The following is a 21,115-nucleotide window of genomic DNA, read 5'->3' as shown; positions in this document are numbered from 1 at the left end:
TTTTTAAAGATTTTATTTATTTATTTGACAGAGAGAGAAATCACAAGTAGGCAGAGAGTCAGGCAGAGAGAGAGAGAGAAGCAGGCTCCCGCTGAGCAAAGAGCCCGATGCGGGGCTCGATCCCAGGACACTGAGATCATGACCTGAGCCGAAGGCAGCGGCTTAATCCACTGAGCCACCCAGGCGCCCCTGGCCAAGATTTTCTAAAGATGAAAAAGGATATAAAGCCAGAGATACAACAAGTTCTGTGAACCCAAGCAAGATAAATACAGAAAGAAAGAAACTATCCCTCTCCATGTGCGTCGCAACATTTTCAAGAGCCAAAGAAAAAAAGTTATATTTAAAGAACTCAATTTCTTTTTTTTTTTTAAGATTTTATTTATTTGACAGACTGATCACAAGAAGGCAGAGAAGCAGGCAGAGAGAGAGAGGAGGAAGCAGGCTCCCTGCAGAGCAGAGAGCCCGATGTGGGGCTCGATCCCAGAACTCGGGGATCATGACCTGAGCCAAAAGCAGAGGCTTTAATCCACTGGGCCACCCAGGTGCCCCAAAAACTCGATTTCTTAATCTGCCCCCTCCTCTCATGCTCAGATATTACAGAAATAACACTGAACATACAAATCAATTTGGAAGTAGATAATAACTTAACAGTGTGGGCTCTCCTGGCCCAGCAATAGAGTAGACATTACTATGTATGTAGCTTCCTTTATTTTCTATGCAAAGCTCTTTAGACTGAATACGGTACAATATATACAATATGATACAGAGAAAAGACCTCCTTTGCCTATTAGAACACAGATACTTTGAACGTAAAAGGATGAGAAAAGCTATACAATACAACCATGAACCTAAGAAAATCTGGTGTATAGATCCTAGCCTAATTAGACTTTCAGTTATATAGTCCAGGTAGATATGAGGGAATATATTCTGAAACTAAAAAAGGATAAATGAGGCAGGAATATATTTTAATTCTCAGTGCATATGCAACTAGTGATAAAATTTTAAAGTACAAATGCAGAGAACATGGCATTAGTGAAAATGCAGAGTAGACAGTTTCAGGGACCTGCTCCTCCATAGAACCATCTAAATATTGAGCAAAATCTGTCAGAATCAATTTTGTAATAACTCAAGAAAATAGGCAAATGTTGATAGCAATCCCGCAACTGCTGAACCAAGAAAAAACACAACTTAGAAATAGTAGGCTTGCTCCTAATCCCATTAATGTTGGAATAAGTGACTTTTTTTTTTTTCCCCCAAGGTTGCAGTATCCTTAGCATCAAGGTAACCAGCACTAGACTCGGTCCCACAGAGAGAGCAATCTCCAATTTCTGAGCCTTCATTGTGTTCCTGAGAGCCTGACTGGCTCAGCACAAGGCGGACAGGGAGGAGGGCTCCAATGCTGGCCTAATTGAGTACTTTAGAAGTGAACCTCTTCATAGAAATAAGCCTATTAAGGGAAGGAGATATTCGTGTGTTGGATGTCTCTGTGGACATTTCAGAGAAATCTAGCTGGGTAGATTTCCCACTGAGTATCCAACTTCACAAGGAAAATGAATTCAAGTTTTATTCCTTTTATGTCAATAGAACAAATTGATTTAAAAAAAGGTGAAAAATGAATATATTTCAGTTACAAGACAAATTATTTCATGCTAGTCTTTTTCAAAGTTGGTTTTAATAGGAACAATTAATATGAACTATAGTGGAGAGAAAATTTCTGTTAGAGAAACTCGAGTTTTGTTAAAATGATATTCAATCCCACCTTCATATATTTGAAAAGGTGTGCTAGTACAAGTCTAATACTATTTTGCCCTTATTAGAAAGCCAGGCTAAATTGTTTCTAAGACATTCTATTGATTTATGTTTCGGATTCCCTTTGTTAGAAAAAAAGAATAAACTCAATAAGGTATACAATGTTCCATTAGAAAACGCTTGCTTAAGCCTTCTAACTATAGCAGAATGAATAAGGTTCATAACTGGAAACTCTGACAGCCCCCTGTGAAAAAATACAAAGGTCTGGAAATTAATATTTACTTTGGATCCAAGAAAACCATGTAGAATAACATTATTTCAGCAAGATTATCTCCATTTGACAATATCAAATGTCAAAGGAAAAAGAAAGTGTACTTTCAATATTTTCTGAAGGAAAAAAAAATACCTCATTGAAAGAAGAAAAGAGATAGGCATACATTGTTATCGCTTCCGCGCGTTTCTTTCCCTCAAATAATGTCATGTTACTGTTTACACTTAAACTGGAAGGCCCATCCCTTCTGCCCAACTCTAAAACTTAGCCTCCTGTATATTTCATGCAGACAATAAGGCTGATTTCATTCAGCTCCCATAGACCATATGCAACCATCCAGAAGTCATCAAGAATTCCACAGTTCACAAACATTTTTCGTAAATTTATACAGAAAAAAAATCTGAAAAAAATACCTCCTGTAGTGCTTCGTTATAGATCTAATCTAACAATTAACATAAATATGTCTAAATAAAACTTCCCTTTATTATAAATGTCCACCAAAACCTATCTTTACAGGTTAGAAAAGTTAAAACATTCACACAGAAACTTATAAATGGCAATTGAAGTTTGGGATTTTTTAAATAAATACAACTCATGTATTTCATCACATTAGTAATATTTCCCAAGTCAAAGAAAGCAACCCTAAATCAGTCATCACCACTATTAACACTGGGTCAACACCAGCATAAAATTGAACCATTGCTTAAATATGTGATTGCTGTTGTTCTATTTGAATGTTGGCTTTTCAATTAAATTTAAAGAATAGCCTTAGTGACTTGACCGAATACAATTCATGCAATGTGAATTAACACCCTACTAGCAGTATTTGAAATAGAAAGCAACAAAACTTAAACTGAATATTATTGAAATACGTCCCACCTCCATGGCTATAAAAGATGTTGATGGGATTTTGAACAATTGTAACCACCTCAACATGTATAAATAGTATGTTTTTCAACAACTGACATGTTTTTAAATGATTCAAAAGGCCGGTATGTAGTACCACAAAATACACTTCTAGGTTTGTTAACATTTGAACCAATAACTCCCATTTTTAGTCCATTAGCTTTTGAGCCCAAGCCCAAGGCCTCTAGGTGATGACGGCCATTAATCTAACAGGGTGACAGAAATCCTTCTGAAGCCCTCCCACCGCCTCCCACACCTCTCCCGGGCTTTCCCCAAAGGGAGTATCCTTTCCATGAAAGCTAAGTGGTTCCTAACTTCCTGACTGTGGCTGTATTTCCCTAAATGACTGAAATGATAATCAAAGTGATGTGAAGGAAGTAAGATATCACAGTAGCCTTCTAGTTATCTCATGAGTGATATCTAGTTTCTACCACTTATCTATTCAAAATGCAATAAACAAATCAATCCGCACTAACACACATGCCTTTGTCTAGCTCTGTTCTCTGTGTCAGCCTTCATGGAATGGACTCCAAAAAAATTTCCAAAGAAATCAAGCGCAGGGAAGTTTTGCTCTTTATGGTATTCCATAGGACAATCAGGGATCTTCACTGAATTTATCTCTTGATAGCTTTAGTTTCGTCTATTAATTATTTTTAATAATCATTTTTCTTATAATGCTGGCCATATAAAGCCTTTAAATGCTATTGTTACACGAAGTCAATGGAGTAAATTGTCTCATTACTTACTATCTGCTAATTACTGTGCTTGTCACTGGAGATGCAGAGATAAACGTAACTGATACACGAGGAACTTTGTGCTGAAGGCTCGGCATCACCTGGGTTCCACGGAAGGCTATTCCACAGTCTAGGTAATGCTTTGTTATGTGCTCACTAAATCCACTTTTCTTCAGAGCAGTCTATTAGCTGACAACTAAAAATTTGTCAATATGATGTTATTTATTAGTAGCACTTAGATTATTAAGAGTAATGATAATTACTATCAGTTTTGATCCATACATTCCATTAGCACAAGCCCTCACTCTTGTTCTCCACTTTTCTCAGAAGTACACGAAATAAACAATACTTGAAAATACAGATTAACTATTCATTGAATTAATTAATTAATATAGATACATGTAGAATCTCTAAGAAGACATATGAGGGCACAAATGTCTGATCAAATCTATTTCTAGTTAGTAGGTGACGTAAGTGTTATAATCAGCAAAGATGCTATAAAAGTTCAATGTGGATCTATTTCATTATACTTATTATTATTACATAAGTATGAAAAGTAAAAATAAAATGGAGTTAGCAATGGACTTTGAAATTCAATATACAGCATTATTAGCATTAAAACCATTAAAAACTATTTTCAAACCCATTTTTTTCAGGAAGGATTTTATTCTACTTTTTTCAGATCAGATAAAGGAATATCATTTTCCTTATTTTATTTGTAGCTGGTTATTCCACTTAAGGTAAATATGCAATGAAATATATCATATGAATGTATTTTCCTGATAACTGAAATAACCTCATTAAAACAAACATTAAAATTAACTTAATATATTTATAAATATATATTAATTCTAAATAATTCAATTCAATATTTTTATAAATGTTCTGGGTAGGTTTTGTGAATAATTATTGTTATATCATGAATGCTAACAGAGCTTTTTGTCTTCCAACTTATATGTTTTTTTACAAAGATTTTATTTACTTATTTGACAGAGACAGAGAGATCACAAATAGGCAGAGAGGCAGGCAGGGGCGGGGGAAGCATGCTCCCTGCTGAGCAGAGAGCCCAATGCAGGGCTCAATCCCAGGACCCTGAGATCATGACCAGAGCCAAAGGCAAAGGCTTAACCCACTGAGCCACCCAGGCACCCAAACTTTTATGATTTTAATTGCTCATGTTTTCCAAATATCATTTTCAAGATAGATATTTTAAATAATTTAAAGATAGAAAAAATAAAGATAGGTAGAGATAAGCATTTTTAGGTGTATTTTTAGTTATAAATATGGGATTAAACAAGAGATTGTAATATATATTATATATTATTATATATACAATATATTCTTTGGTCTAGTGCTTGCTTCCCTTGTGTATTTTCTTTGGAAAATAGGCATTCTAATCCTCTTATCATTCTTAAGTATTTGTTTTTATTACTAATGAGTTGCAAGAGTGCTTTACCTATTCATGATATAAATCTTTTATCATGTATGTAATTTACAAATATTTTCTCCAATTATGTGAGTTATCATTTCAGTTTCTTGATATTTATCCTTTGAAGCACAACAATTTTTAATTTTGATGCAATATAATTTGGCATTATTTTTCTTTTATTGATGGGGGTTTGGTTTCAGGTCTAAGAAAATATTACCTGACCCAAGGTTATGAGATTTATTCCAAGGTTTTCTTTTGATTTAAGTTTGTGTTAAGTTTTTTAAAGATTTCTTAAAATGTATTTATTTGTCAGGGAGAGAGAGAGGGAGAAAGAGAAGGCGCTTAAACAGGGGGAATGGCAGGCAGAGGGAGCAGAAGAGGCTTCCACCGAGCAAGGAGACTGATTGATGCTTAACTGACTGAGCCACCCAGGCAACCCTTGAGTTAATTTTTTATGAGTGATATTAAAAAATGGACCCAATAGCATTATTTTGCACGTGGATATCCACTCATCCAGGTACCATTTATTGAAAAGATTATTCTCTATCTCCTGAACTGTCTCAGCATTCTTGTTGAATATCAAATGACAATAAGTGTAAGATTAGAATAGAATGGAAGAAATCAATGCAATTATCTGCAAAGGGTTTTGAAACATTCATTTTCTGGCCTTTGGCATACAGAATATCAGTATCCTTAAAAATTAGTGAAACACAGTAAAGTATATTCCAACCAAGATAGGAAGTTGAAGATTTGGTATTTATGTATTTTACAATCTTTTAACCAATTCAAGCCGGGGATTAAACAACCTATTGGCATACAATACTTGACCTTTCTGAAAAGCACTGAAAACACTAATTTATTGCTCATCTCTAGTCACAAATGTATTTCTTGGAATTCCCAGACTGGATATTCATATCCCTAGAGAAAAGAACACTACATCAAAAACTAATGATGTACTGTATGGTGACTAAATTAACATAATTTAAAAACAATAATAAAAATATATACCTCAAAAGTTTTTTAAATCCATAGGTCCTATCTGATCTTTTCTCTGACAAAATTTGTCATACTGGGGAGCATTGCAAATATTAACTTATCAATTGAGTTTAGTAAAATAATGTGATACAATGCTATAACTTATACTCCTATCTCTGTCTTCCTTTTAAGATATTTAATAGTTTTAATAGGATTAGTAGTACAGGCCTTGTTAGCAGGGGCAAAGTCAAATTTGTTAGGCAAAATGATTGTCATTCACGATGGCCAGGGAGTAGAAAATTATTCTTATACTTAATTTTCATGGGAGGCAAAGTAACACAAGAAAGATATAGTTCTCCTAAAGATCTAGTTTTCCTATTGCTGAGTTGCTGTTGTCATTTCACAGTTAACGGTGACCTTCCTGGAATAGAAGATAGCAGCAAAAGCTAAAATATAGGAAGTGAGCATCTTTGAATAGATGAACAGTTACTTCCAACTTTTAGGTAGGTGAAATTTATGATATTTCATCCTGCTTTTCTCTCTTTCACATACATTTTATCTTAATTTCTTTTCATTTACATTAGCTTATTTTCATGTACGTGACTCAGATATCTGTAAGCAAGTTTCCCTTACAATGTAGAAATGAAGCAACATCATATGATTCATGACTGAATAAACGCAACTAACCCACTTAGGGATGATTAAAGCAAGCGAGCAGCAGTGTTCTGCATCGGAACACTTGTATAACCAATTTCATCTGGGCAGGACTATCCAATTACTTTCAAATATATATTAGTGAAGCATTATAAACATTACAGTGTGCTGGTTGGAACAGAACAATAAAATGTGTGCCCATTTATGTAAATCACCAAGCAATTTTTTCTCATTGTTTTCTAGGTGGCATTTTTTAGTAGCAAAGTCAGCTAAAGGTCAAATTAAAAACCCTATAATTTATAGAACAGAGAAAAGGAAAAACGGGATCTAATTATCCTAGATCAACCCTGAAGATAAAATTTTACTTTGGAGAAGTTTATTTCGTTTCTGAAACCTGGGGATTTGCAAATTAAGACAGAATCTATTTTCTAAAGGCTGTTTTCTTAATTATAATTTAGTATAAATAATTATACTTTATTTTCCTTTTTTAGCCAATGCATCGCCTTGCCCACCGTTTCGCAGCCCACCTTTGCAGGCGCTGCCTGAGGACTGCCCACGCGCGTCGCCCGCAGGCCACGGTCCTGCGCCCCGACGGATTCCGGGCCCGGCTGCCCCTTCCCTGCGCGCGGCCGTGCGGCTGGAGCGAGCGGCGTCGCTTGCCCCGTGGGGAACACGTGCAGAGCAGGTGGGTGAAGGCATGTTAGGGAGGAGCCTTCGCAGAGTCCCTCCGTGATCCCCCGGGAAACGCTGCGGCTTCCCCGAAGGCGGCGACTCCTCCCAGGGCTCTTGTCCATCCCGGTCCCGCCCTCGACGCCGCTTCTTCCTTCCTCCGCGGCTTCCTGCGTTTCCCTCCGTCCTTCCCGCGCGGCTCTTCCTCCTCCTCCTTCTTCCTCTCCTCCGCCGCAGCGACGCGACCCGACGGCGCCCGGGAGGATGCGTCCGAGCGCTGCGCCCACGGGGTCCGCGGGGTCCGCGGGGTCCGAGGGGTCCACCGGGTCCGCGGGGTCCGAGGGGTCCACCGGGTCCGCGGGGTCCGCGGGGTCCGCGGGGTCCGCGGGGTCCGCGGGGTCCACCGGGTCCGCGGGGTCCGCGGGGTCCACGGGGTCCGTCGCGCCAGGACGGAGCTGTCACCACCCCCCGACGAGGCGGGAAAGGGTTTCTTACCAGCGCCACCCCCTGTACGATCCCAAATTGCACAAATGGAAGCTTTGAAAAACCCTCAGGAACAAGAGGACTTTCTTCCCGGGATGTTTTGCGGTATCCGCTGTCCACGGAGTAGGAGGAGGCTAGAGGGAGCAGGGGCAGGGGCAGGGGCAGGGGCAGGGGCAGGGGCAGGGGCAGGGGCAGGAGACCGCGACGGCCCGCGGCGGGGCTGGGCCGGTCGGCCGCGCTGGCCTGTGCCGGTGGCCCGGCCGTGTTTCTCGCGTGCAAACCAAGAAGTGTTGGTTACAAGAAATGATTTTATTTGTCCACTCAATAAGGGGATCCTCGCCCCTGGTTGTTATTTAGGTTTCAGATAATCATGTTTTTCACATGATATATGGACTCGGTTAGTTTTATTGGTGCCAAAAGCTTAAGTCAAGTCGACTGCTGTTTGGAATTATTCACAAAAAATAGGAATTGATGCTTAACATCACACAGCGCTAAGAACTTTTGAAGATCAAGAAATCTCTTTTTTTTTTTTAAGATTTTATTTATTTATTTGACACAGAGAGAGAGACAGTGAGAGAGGGAACACAAGCAGGGGGAGTGGGGGGAGGGAAGCAGACTCCCCGCTGAACAGGAGCCCTACATGGGGCTCCGTCCGGGGACCCTGGGATCATGACCTCAGCGGAAGGCAGACTCTCAACAACTGAGTCACCCCCGCATCCCAGGAAATCTTAATTAGGCAGCGGTGTAGCACCCTTGATGAAAGATTCCTGCAGTCTTTACTTTTTTTTTTTTTTTTTTTTAAAGATTTTATTTATTTATTTGACAGACAGAGATCACAAGTAGGCAGAGAGGCAGGCAGAGAGACAGAGGGGAGGAAGCAGGCTCCCTGCCGAGCAGAGAGCCCGATGTGGGACTCGATCCCAGGACCCTGAGATCATGACCTGAACCGAAGGCAGAGGCCTAACCCTCTGAGCCACCCAGGCGCCCCTTCCAGTCTTTTCTAATAAGATTCCTCCAATTGTCAAAAGATAGATGTTGTTGGATATATTTTTCTTTCCTGTTCTTTTATTTTTGTTTAAAGGACCAAGAAAAGTAGATTATATCTCGGAGATGATTAAAATGTTACTAGAAGAGAATGTCAATTATTTCCTCACTGATCCCCAAAACAAATAAGCAAAAAAGTATATCACATCAATTAATATTTCTTAAATGAAATGAATGAGTAAGAAAACCACTAAGCAACTTCTCAAATATATTAATCTCTTTTAATATTCTGAAAACAATATGGACATTCCCTTTACTTCCTACCTGGCAACTCTAAGGACCTTAAGTGATATATATAATATAATTTTTTAATATGTATTGAAATAATACATATTGTTATTGAAATAATAAAAATGTATTTTAGAAGGACGAATACAATTTTAAATTAGTTATTGGAAGATTTTAGAAAATAAACCAAAAATTAAATAACCAATATTGCTACATTTTTAAATAGCCTGTATATAAGCATGACTCATGTTTTCAAAACATAAAATAAATTACACATCTTAGAGAAAGGACAATTGAAGCACAACTTATTTTTGTTAATTGGAAATATGTTCATATTCTATTTTTTATTGGATTTGATCACATTTACTTTTAAACCATTTAAATTTGGTAAGTGCTTCACTTCTAACAGTGTATATGGTTATTATGCATGATACATTATGGGATGAGTTATTGAGTGGAAGGTTTCAAGCAAAATTTTATTACCATATGAAAAAAATGGCACAATATGAAAAGTGCAACCTGTATAGTTTATTAAAAAATTTGAAGTATAAACTACCTGTAAAAAAAAATTCGAAGTATAAACTACCTGTAGTTTGTGGTTTAGTGTTTTACATACACGTCACTTCTCCCTTTAATAGTATGGAAATGTCTGCTAAGATGAAAATATGAATTTTTTTTTAAGATCTTATTTATCTATTTGAGAGAGAGAGAGAGGGAGAGAGAGAAAGCAAGTGAGCAGGAATGGCGGAAGGGGCAGGGGGAGAAGCAGGTTCCCTGCTGAGCAGGGAGCCTGATGTGGGGGGCTCTACCCGAGCACCCTGAGATCATGACTTGAACTGAAATCAGACCCTTAACCGACTGAGCCAACCAGGCACCCCTGAAAATATGATTATGCTTTATTTCTCCATTGTCCAGCAGACTAGCCAATAGCCACAGGTCGTCACTGAGCCCTTGGAATATGACTTGTGTAATTGAAGTGCTCAATTTTTAATTTGATTTACTTTTAATCAGTTTCACTGTAATAGTCATGTGTGGCTAGCATATCTTACTAAACGCATAGGTCTAGAATGTCAGGTAGCAGGTAGCTTGGGAGAATAAAAAACGCGAGAAAGCTCTTTCTGTGCATTAGAGCTGGTCCCAGTGTGTTAATGGGAGCTTTATCCGGGACCTCACTGGATACTTCCCTTTGCTTTCCCAGCCAGTAAAAAAGTCAACCTTGAAAATGCACACATTTGAGTGCCTTGAAGATTGCGAGGTATTTCTCAGCATGATAAGCAAGTGCCACATTCTTATCATGATTGTGAAAATAATAGAACTTATTTTAAAAATAAAATCTCAAATCAGTGTCTCAAAACAAGTAAAGATAGTCTGGAAAACAAATGGAAATATAAATAGTCTACTAACCCCAATGCCCTTAAAGACTTCACTGTTTAGTACAGAAGCAGTCATCACAAATGAAAATCAAAGGCACAAAAAATATGATTACAGTACTGTGGAGACACTGTATTACACTGGTAGGAAATTATAAATATATGTTATTTATTTAAAAATACAAAATGGTTAAATGTAAAAATGCTTACATGTCAATGAGGTAGTTTTTTTAAATAAAAGTTTATTTATATATATTTACCTCCTTTAGATGCTGGCTAAGTGTTACATTATAACATTCCATTTATTTAATTTATACATTGATCTTTTCGAAAACTATTTGGAGTTGGCCTGCCGCTTGCCGGTGCCTGTGCTAGACGACTTTCATTACTACAATGTATCTCAGGGTCTATGGAGAGTCTAACAAGTACATGAATATTATAATTAAGGAATTCAGTACTTCCATAAGAATATGCAAAGGTTATTCTGAGAAAACAAAAGAAGGGCATCTGGCAGTCACAGACTGAAGTGTAAAGAAAAAAAAAAAGAGTTTTACCAATAGGTGGCCACTTGAGGACAGAAACTATTTTTATTCATTGCCACATCCCTCGTGCTACGCAATTATTCATATGAAACTCTATTATTACTGTCTTATAATATACTCACTTTTGTGTGGACACTTGAAAGAATAAAAGTTGGAAGAAACACATCCGGCAGAGGGAAAGACTGCGCCAAGCACAGGCACATGGATCTCCATGAATTTGGATATAACAGAATTTGGTTTAAGCCTGGACAAAAGGGAAGGCGGGGGAGGGAGATGAGTTGGGAAGACGAGGTTGGAGTCCTGAGGGGCTTCTGTGAAGAGTCTGGGTTTTATTACGAATGCTGTCTGTAACTACTGAAGGACTTGAAATCGCTGACTAATTTTCTTAAGACTCAGATTTATTTCCCTGCGGCCTTGAGTACACAATGATTTGCACGGCTGCTGTAATGATATTCGGGGCCACTGTATAAATTCAAGTTCACAGATGTCAATGAGTAATATTCCTATTAATGATGACACTATCAGAAGCACGTGTATCTGATTTACAGCGACATTCAAAAGACTTATTGTTGGATAATGAAACGCTATTTAATGTGGAATAGAAGTGGAGAGAAAAGTTAATGTAAGTCAGCGCAGGATTTAGAGATCAAAGAGGAGGCGTATTGAGGTCTCTTCACACTAACTAGCGTACAGCTCTTTGATATTAGGATTGAAAGACTTTGTAATATATGAACAGGAGGTTGATTTTTCTTCTAAAAAGCATATATTATACTATATACAATAAGAAAATCCTGATTTCTCAAGAAAAAAAAAACAAAGAAAATCCTGATTTTATAAGAGTAGTTCATTACATGCAAGAGGGTATCATTCTCACAATATCGTCATACCGATTAAGATACACAAATGTATAATGATCCCTTAATATATTAATTAATTATAATATAATTAATTATAAATATAATATAATTAATTTATCATTATCCCTTCATTATGTATTAAGGGATACACATATATATGTATGCACAGATAGATAAAGACCAAAGGAGATTGAAGAGAGACAAAAACAGGTATTCCGTTGGAGAACTGGTTTCAGGGCAAACCACCCTGAAATCTGGAGACAAGCTCATTCAGAGAGAGTGCACTGAGATCTGCTGACAGGAGGGAGACCCTGCCAGAGCCATAAGCTGGTAGGAACACGTAAATGGTCACTGAAACAATTGCCAGTGTTGAGTTTCTTCTAGCATGAGAGGGAAACGCTTCTGGAGGGCCACAATCCGAAAACAACACAGGATGCTGTACTTTTCCCTGAAGGAGAAAAAAAAAAAAAAAAGTATACTGATGTATTTCAGTACAGTAATGTCATAAGAAACTTCTTTGTCATGTCAGTCCAAGAAATTTTCTAGATGTGATATAATGTTCACTTACAGATGAGTAAACGGAGACCACCGGATAGCTACGGTTTTCTCTCATTCCCCTCTAAGGCACGAGAATAAGGCTGGCTTTGGAATCCGTAAGGAATAGATAGCAGACTATTAACTAGATAAAAATTGTTTTATGCATGAATGACAGTTTAAGCCACTTACAAGTAGAAACGTTTCGTATACTGGAGCATGCCTGATAATTGCCCAACATTTGTGCAATACTCCATGCTTTGGGCCAATGAGTCTCCTTCCCAAAACATTCAAAATCAAAGAGGAAAAAAAAGACATTAAAGTACATTATTTTTATTGCTCTTTTTTTTTTAAGATTTTATTTATTTATTTGACAGACAGAGATCACAAGTAGGCAGAGCAGCAGACAGAGAGAGAGGGAAGCAGACGCCCTGCCGAGCAGAGAGCCGGATGCGGGACTCGATCCCAGGACCCCGAGACCATGACCCGAGCCGAAGGCAGTGGCCAAGCCACTGAGCCACCCCGGCGCCCCTATTTTTACTGCTCTTGAGCCTATTATATTGCCCTATAAATAACAATAGGTGCATAACAAGGACCACCCTTTTTTCTAAGTTTTGTGATGAACAAAGAGGTTGTCAACTACAAATGTTCTAAAAAAATCAGTGTAAGCTAAGTTTAAGTTGATGAGTTTATTCAAACACTTTTTAAATATTTATTTTTTTATGTAATCTCTAACTCCCCAATGTGGCGCTCAAACTCACAACCCCAATATCAAGAGTCCTATGATCCTTTGACCGAGATAGCTCATTACCCCTATTCAAACATGTTTTAATGGAATATATTAATAACTACTTAATATTGAAATTCAATATAATTAAATATCAGACTCATAAAAGAAGACATAAAATAGCCTTATATAGTTCTGAGGCAACATATAGCACTGATGGCATTTTGACTCCAATGCCTGTGGAGACCACAGCAATCTTTATTGTTCCAAAGACATGTACACAGTCGCATGCAACCTTGGAAATTTCATGGTCTCTGTTATGCTGCACTTAACTTTTTTTACTTATATATGAATAATAAACAAGAAAAATTGGTTACTATAATAATAAACTAGCAAAATATTAATTACTGTTTATGATTTCGAGTTTAATGCTTTTGTGCTTGTAAGTGTGATGAATCACACTTATACATTACAAAGTTCAGTAATGTTCCAGGGCTTCCATGGCTTTAAAAAGCAGAATCATATAATTTATTTTTATAAAAAATACAATTCACAAAACCTGCAAATGATAATGAAGTAATTAAGGTCTCTGTCAACCCAATTTTGAGACTGAAATTGAAATTGAAATACATGTACCTTGTAGGGAAAACAAGGATTTTTTTTTTAAACAAGAATTTTTGTTGGCATTTTAATCATTATTTTTCTAATTTCAAAATGTTAGCCTATGTACAAATGGATCAATACTGTCCTCAATGCATTCACACTTTTGTGAACAGCCCACGGGATCATCAGCTTCATCACGGAAGAACAGTGTGGTCACTGTAATGGTGGGTGTAGTGAACATTATCCCCCCCATTGCAGTGGCAAGTAAGTCCGTTTCCTCACTGGAACATGTTATGCTTTATTGATTTGATATTAAAATTATCACCACTATTAAGACTGGTCAGATGTTTTCTTCAATATCAGTGCTGTTTTGATAATGTTTCATTGCCTCAAGATATTATCCTGGTGAAAATTTTAAAGATATAAAAATGTATTTTCATTTGTTTTTCAGGAATTAAAAATATACATAAAATAATTGTCTTTAGATTGAAGTTTATATCTGTACTTTTATTTAGTAATTTAATCTGTAGTTCAATGTACTTTAAAAATGTTCACTTTACCTACCCACTTAAGCCCCCATGTTGCATCACCACTTCCTCATATCAGGGGGTAGGAGAAGAATAAATGAAACAAGATGGGATTGGGAGGGAGACAAACCATAAGTGACTCTTAATCTCACAAAACAAACTGAGGGTTGCTGGGGGGAGGGGGTTTGGGAGAAGGGGGTGGGATTATGGACATTGGGGAGGGTATGTGCTTTGGTGAGTGCTGTGAAGTGTGTAAACCTGGTGATTCACAGACCTGTACCCCTGGGGATAAAAATATATGTTTATAAAAAATAAAAAATTAAAAAAAATGTTCACTTTATTTAAATACATATCTTGTGCCTCACCAATACAGTAAAACTTAGGCTCTTGTATCATAGAATTTTGAAATCCATATTTACATTTCTGACCCAATTTATTGCCTTCTGATATGTATTTATTATAGAATATTTTTAAAGCAACTTTATAGTATATGCCTTATTTCTTTTATTAAAATAGTACTGAGAAATTTTTTTAAAGATACTATTAAGACATAACATGTAGGGCATCTGGGTGGCTCAGTGGAATAAGCCCCTGCCTTTGGCTAAGGTCAAGGTCCTCGGATCCAGTCCTGCATCTGGCTCTCTGCTTGGCAGGGACCCTGCCTCCATCTCTCTCTCTGCCTGCCTCTCTGCCTACTTGATTTCTGCAAATAAATAAGTAAAATGTTAAAAAAAAAAAAAGACATAACATGTAATTGTTTACATTATAATTGTTTAAGTGAGATTTTAAGCATTGTGGAAATATTAACCAGCTTGTATGTTACTTAAAGAACCATAAATCAATAATTGTTATATATGCTAAAATATTTTTCAAGGAAAACCTCATAAAATTCACCAACAGTTTTAACGGGCATTGGGATGGGGTAAAGAAGCTTCCACAGGGAGATAAATTCAGCATAATTTTGGTCCTTCTCAACTGTACTCTGTCATCAAATACATTAATATTGGGGCGTTTATTTTTAGAAAAAATATATAAAAGTTAGGGGTTTAATACATTCTCCTCATTTCAGAAAAGAAAATCAGTCAAAATACTTCCATTTTTTCTTCCCTCAAAAAGATGATTTTAGAATGGAAACTGGGTACCCACATAAATACACACACACACACACACACACACACACACACACGGATTTTTTTACATTCATCCAAGTTGCCTCCTATCTACTAGCTACATTCCATCAATATTTTCCCATGAAGTTTGAGTAAAGGTAAAGAAGTCCATCTGGGAAGTAGAAATTTAGAAGGGAACCATTAACAAACTTAACCTATCATATTTGTTTTGGGGTATGGAAAGTTGAAGATACCTCCGTTTGCCTAAGAAATTGATAACAACTGTTCATACTTTCAATTTATCATGAAGAGTCAGTGATTTTGATTTATTTATAATATCATAAAACTATAATATTATTTTTACTTAAATAGTAAGTTAAAAAAATGAAGACATTTCTTTTTGAAAAGCTTTTTGTTTTTTACCATCTCAAGGGCAGTCAAAATAGATAATTTAGGGAAAAATGCCTAACTTTGTAAATGAAAAAGATCATAATCCATGGCATTGAGATTGTAATCAGTCAGATTCCATTTGTGCAGTGTGATTAGGTTCTCAGAAATAAAGAAAATACTGAAGCACCTGGGTGGCTCAGTGGGTTAAGCCTCTGTCTTCTGCTCAGACCATGATCCCAGGGTCCTGGGATTGAGCCCTGCATCGGGCTCCCTGCTCAGTGGGGAGTCTGCTTCTCTCTCTCCCTCTGCTACCCCTCCTGCTTGTTCTCTCTCTGACATATATATATATATATGTATATATATATATATATGTATATATATATATATTTTTTTTTTTAAATAAAAAGAATTAGAGCAAGTAGAGTCATCAGTTCCTATTATCAAGGCAACTTCAATGGGTTTGGATGAATGATGCTGATGTTATCAGTTTGTCACTTCCCTTAGCAATGACAATGAAAAGTGTCCACCATAATTTATTCTAAGTCTTTCTATTGTCACCTCCTCAAATTTCGGCACTGTTAAACACTCTAAAATAGTGCTCCCAACACTCTTTCCCTCTTCTTTATTTTTCTTCCAAGTGTCTTTACTTCTCTCTGACAAGAGCTATTGTCCACGGGGGCAAGGACTTGTGTCTGTTTCACTCAATATTGTATTCCCACTACAAAGAACAGTGCATGCTCTGAGTAAGCATGTGAGAACTTAAAATGTATTTGTCAGTGAATAAATGAAGAGTAATAAATCCATAAAATTGATTTGGTAAACAGAAACATAGAGATATATATTCAATAATATCTACTATCTTCATTGTTCTTGTAGAAACTGGTGAGATTTGTAACTTTAAAAAATTACTAACATAACAAGATAGTTTTTGTTATTCGAAGAGCCTAAACAAAATATAAACTGAAAACATTATATTCTGTGTTCTTTTTGGATTCAGTGTTACTCCGTCTGAAATTATAACCAAGTCCTTTTTATATTTTCAAGCTATTATTTGTGTCCGGGAATATAATTTCTAAGTCTTCAATATCTATTATCAGTAGTTCACACAATATATAAATTGTGTTTTCTTTAAACCTAATTATGGATGATTAATAATGTAATTTCCAATTTATAAAATGAAAAGTAAAATCAGCTTAAATTTCAACTATCCTCTCAAAGGAGGCAAACAGGTAAGATCCAAAGTCGTAAAAGAATAATGTACTAAAATCTAAAACCTTGTTTTGGCTTGCTATGCTAAATTTTTAGGCTCATGTGTCATTCAGTTTCCCGGTATGTACGTTTTTTCTGGTTGTATCATAGGGACTTCTGAATCAATATCAACATTATAAAATCAGTCAGTCCAGATATTTAATCTTATCTGTTTGAAAACAGTATCTTCTTTCCTTTCTTTTGGGGAATATCAGAGTCCGTCGAAAAGGGAAAAAATACGAGTTGGAGTGAAGTAGCTGAACAAATGATTTTTTTTTCTTTTGATTATTTTATTCATTATTTTATTAAAACAGCACATCTAAAGATTTGAATTGGATCATAGCCAATACATCAGGATAATAATTTCTTATGCAATGTCTTAAGGAATGCCTACCTTAAACATTTCTAATTACATTACATTCGGCTACAAGAGCCTACATGTTAGAACCTGAAACAATAGAGTTGCTAATATCTTCTAAGTATTACCGTATTAGCTAGACCTGCCTTTTTATGTTTACCTTTCTCCTTCCTTCCTTCTTCTCTTTTTTCTTTCCTCTTTTTCTTGGAGAAGAATTTGGCAAGCAGTAAATCTGGGAAAAGAAACATTGTACACCTTAGGGCAAAGGCATACACAAGTATGCAGCTACTCTAATTTGGGGCTTTTGCACTGGCCATCACTTCGTACCCTTTACCAGCCTATGTTCACTTGAAGCTGTGCTGACAGAGGATTTAATGTGGGAGCAGGTGAGCCAAAATGTTTCTGAATATCCACTAAATTCTCGACTCTAGTTTCCTTGAATAGAAATAGAAATAATTTTCTCCAATGTAATTATGACACAATTACCTTGAAGCGCCGATCTCATCTTCAGCTTAGATCTGAAAAGGGATTGGATGCACCTTAATATTTTTATTGCATCTTGTTTAATTTGTATGCTATTTAAATCAATGAATCAAACATAAGGTTATGGAGAATGTAAGAGATGTTTAAGGTGTAAGTATAAAACTGGTATAAAATGGGTAATAATATCTGTGTATAACTGGTCTACACCATATGGGTTCCCATACCTCAGGGACAGTAGCTGTTCAAGTACCACGTTAAAGAATGGGCATCCAAATGTAAACTCACTTGTAACACTGAGATCTTACCTCTATGTCCTGAGAAACTATTACTACTCAAATCATAAAAGCAGGTTTGTAGGAGACCAGTGAGTATCTACGAATAATTCCGTTACTCCTCACCCATTTGATGCAGATGAACTCTTTTCAACGTAATGCATTCATTTCAAGAGTCATTTACCCTTTTCAATCCTCTGTTTTTTGCATAATTTTATTTGTTTCCTTATGTTAAGAAAGGAAAACACATCAACATAAGTCAGTCACAGTTCTTCCATAGAGCAGACACAAATATAGAAATTTATAATTAGTAGCTAAATAAAGCTTTACTTTAATCATATACTTACCAACCCTCTTCACTAAATATAATGGCAACTTTTAAAAATAATAATAATATCCCCCAAATATCAATATAATTTATATTATTATAATATACAATATATGTAATTTTGCATAATCTCCATGTATAATTCCAAATTTAATTTTTAAATTTACATTTGTATCATTTCTGTGAGCTGTCAGAGTGGTCCTCAGCCCCAAAATGGTGTTGGTCGGAGAGTTAAATCCCTTATTCAAGCTTCTATCTCTGCTAATTCTTGAGCGATAGTCAATACCTGTTCTAATTCCTTGTCCACTATTTTTCCCTGTTCAAAAAAACTGTAACTACAATGATGAAGAAATATTTATAGGTTATAATGACTACATTTTCATGGTTCAATAATCACTGTTAAAGAATCCCTGAATACAAAATTACAACCTCCGTTAATGGTTCTGACAGAACTCTTGGTTATAGAGTCAGTACACTCCCTCTGAATAAACTTCATTATACATAGGATGTAATTTTGTTGGGGGGAAAATGACTGTAAGTGCCCTTGCTCTGGTCCTCACTTCCAGCCAAGTTTTTCTATAACAAATTTAACGAAAGCCAATGAAATCTCCAAATATTCAAAGTTTATATAGCCATTAATTTTAAATTTCAATAGTATACACAGGGCTGTGACTTTTTAGGTCATCCTTTTTGTTTATTTAATCAATGCCATTTTAGAAATATGAAAAATGAGATCTTAATTTTCCCTCAAACTACTGCACACAAAAATGAAACTTCTTTGTGAACAACTTTTCACCCGTATTAACTTTACTCTCATCCCCACCCCTAGGAATGAAGTTGTCTTTTGAGAAATGACCTCCTAAATGCTTGGATTCTACTACGCAATCAATATACCTCAAATAAAGAAAAATTATCTCGTTGACAGATGGCAAAGATTTATCCTACAATTGCAAATAGAACTCCAATTTACCTCAGTTTCATCGTTTGTAAAATAAGCAGATTGGATATTTAATGTTCAAGCTTCAGTTCTACCAGTCTGTCAAATTTATGGTGGCTCTTTATAAGAATTAACCGGTGTTTCTCATGACAGGTGGCATAGCCCTTGCTGAAAATAGTTTCAGTCATTCTGGAAAATTTTCAGAAACCACCCAGCCTATTTTTAACAGAAGTCATTTAATAGAGGAAATTGGCTGCACAGTTGATAAAGAGCCAAGCAAGGTCTTTGTGATCAGCAGCGATAAGATCTCTACCAACCCTCCGACAGGCAGAGCAACTGACGGGACAGTTGACTAGAGCCCAGGACCTGAGCATCTGTGATGAGTGGGAAGCAGGCCAGGTCCGCTCTGATGAGATCGAGGTTGACGTGAGTGAAAGAGCAGAGCCAAGGAGGCAAAGCGACCGCCAGAGCGCGTTTCAGAAGTGAGCAAGCTTCTGTGAAGAATGATTTTTTTTTCTGAATCTTACTGTGACCATCAAATACCTCAGATTTCATAAGCATCCAATATATGTGCATTAAATAGACTTTTGTTAAATGTTTGAGGTCCATTTTCTCCGTTGCTTGATATGAAGAAGAGGTACAATATTTGTATGAAACACATAAAAAATTCAGGTATAAATAATGTCTTACAAATTGAGTCAAATATGACACTGAAAGTACACAATTTCAAGGATATGTTTGTCTTCATTTCTCAATTGACAAAGAATGCTAAAATTTCAGTGTAAAGTTTTCTGCTTCAAACTCTCTGTTAAGTGTGTAGTAGTCTGTAAACAAGCAGCCATATTAATTTGGATAATTCTACACATATGTAATTGCAAATATTTAATGTATTTACATTTGTCAAGTGGCAACTATATAATAAGTCTAAGTAACCATTTTCTCATAAATATTTTGTATACTTCCTGAGTTTTCCAAAACATACAGTGTGACCATATCCTAAATCTAAGTGTACTTTAAAAATACATAAGAGAAGCAATTATCTTTTTCCTAAATCTCATTGACAACCATTCCACAATTGATTTTATAGCTTAAAATTGATCACAGAAACACTACTTGTAGACTCTGTAAGTACCGTCTGTGGAGTTCAGAGAGTTCCCACACAAACTCCCTTTGATTGATAAACTTATACAGAGAGAGCAGGCCAATGTCATTTTATATGTGAATGCCACTTTGTGTACAATGATGAGCCAGTGAATTTTGGAGAAAACATAGTTTGTGGTACAATTGAATTTTGTGGAAGTTTACTAGTAAACATCACCTGAACACTTCAGTGTTCCTCTAACACATAAAGTTCTTAAAAATTTTTTCTTGGACTATAAAAATACGACAAAACTACTTGTGGGGAGATTATGCAATCGGTGGATGTAAACGGAGCATCACCTCCTTTGGGAATTTCAAAAGTACCTTATTATATTTCACAGAACGCTATCTCTTACTCCGAGAAATCATGAGAAGAACTGTCAGTGCTACTGTTGTGTGTGCTGTTACGACGGATTTGTTACCTGAGGTTCCTTCGGCTGGTGTGCGTGTGTGGCCTGTACCAGCCCCGGTAGCCACTGCGGCAAGGCCATGATCAAGGGCTGCTTTAGGAGCAGCTTCTTTGCCTCACATGCTGAATGATTCATGCG

General features: G+C 36.5%; 1 protein-coding gene and 1 long non-coding RNA gene across 5 annotated transcripts in view; both read left to right on the top strand.

Moving 5' to 3' along the window:
* Positions 1-3,794, top strand: part of LOC116597260 — an 85,935-nt gene extending 82,141 nt beyond the window's left edge. Inside the window, exon 5 of one of the 2 annotated variants that reach the window (XR_004288535.1) lies at positions 3,710-3,794. This is a non-coding gene — a long non-coding RNA (uncharacterized LOC116597260). Of the gene's footprint in view, positions 1-3,703 lie in introns of both variants that reach the window. The other variant, XR_004288534.1, reaches the window with a different exon arrangement.
* A 2,678-nt stretch (positions 3,795-6,472) lies between these two features.
* LOC116597259 lies at positions 6,473-20,262 on the top strand. 3 transcript variants are annotated; one of them, XM_032354731.1, is made up of 5 exons: positions 6,473-6,567; positions 7,210-7,403; positions 10,341-10,656; positions 13,894-14,039; positions 19,320-20,262. In XM_032354731.1, exons 1-4 carry the CDS (start codon positions 6,543-6,545, stop codon positions 13,995-13,997), a joined length of 639 nt encoding a protein of 212 aa, XP_032210622.1. In that variant the 5' UTR covers positions 6,473-6,542; the 3' UTR covers positions 13,998-14,039; positions 19,320-20,262. The 3 variants fall into 3 exon arrangements, 2 of the variants coding, with proteins under 2 accessions (XP_032210622.1, XP_032210621.1); XM_032354730.1 differs by lacking the exon at positions 19,320-20,262 and having other exon boundaries at positions 13,894-14,163; XR_004288530.1 differs by lacking the exons at positions 13,894-14,039; positions 19,320-20,262 and having other exon boundaries at positions 7,241-7,403; positions 10,341-10,428.
* Positions 20,263-21,115: the final 853 nt, after the last annotated feature.

Source organism: Mustela erminea, chromosome 8, assembly GCF_009829155.1.
Source record: "Mustela erminea isolate mMusErm1 chromosome 8, mMusErm1.Pri, whole genome shotgun sequence".
Taxonomy (NCBI): Eukaryota; Metazoa; Chordata; class Mammalia; order Carnivora; family Mustelidae; genus Mustela; species Mustela erminea.
Note: the sequence above shows the minus strand (reverse complement) of the source record. Positions and strands in the feature narration are given on the sequence as shown.

What these genes read in the sequence shown, in the direction of transcription:
- LOC116597259 (XM_032354731.1), top strand. Translation starts at nt 6,543, where the DNA reads ATGAACAGTTACTTCCAACTTTTAG. An exon ending in CAGTTACTTCCAACTTTTAG is followed by an intron (nt 6,568 to 7,209) that starts GTAGGTGAAATT and finishes TTCCTTTTTTAG; the next exon opens with CCAATGCATCGCCTTGCCCA. An exon ending in GGGGAACACGTGCAGAGCAG is followed by an intron (nt 7,404 to 10,340) that starts GTGGGTGAAGGC and finishes TTGCTTTCCCAG; the next exon opens with CCAGTAAAAAAGTCAACCTT.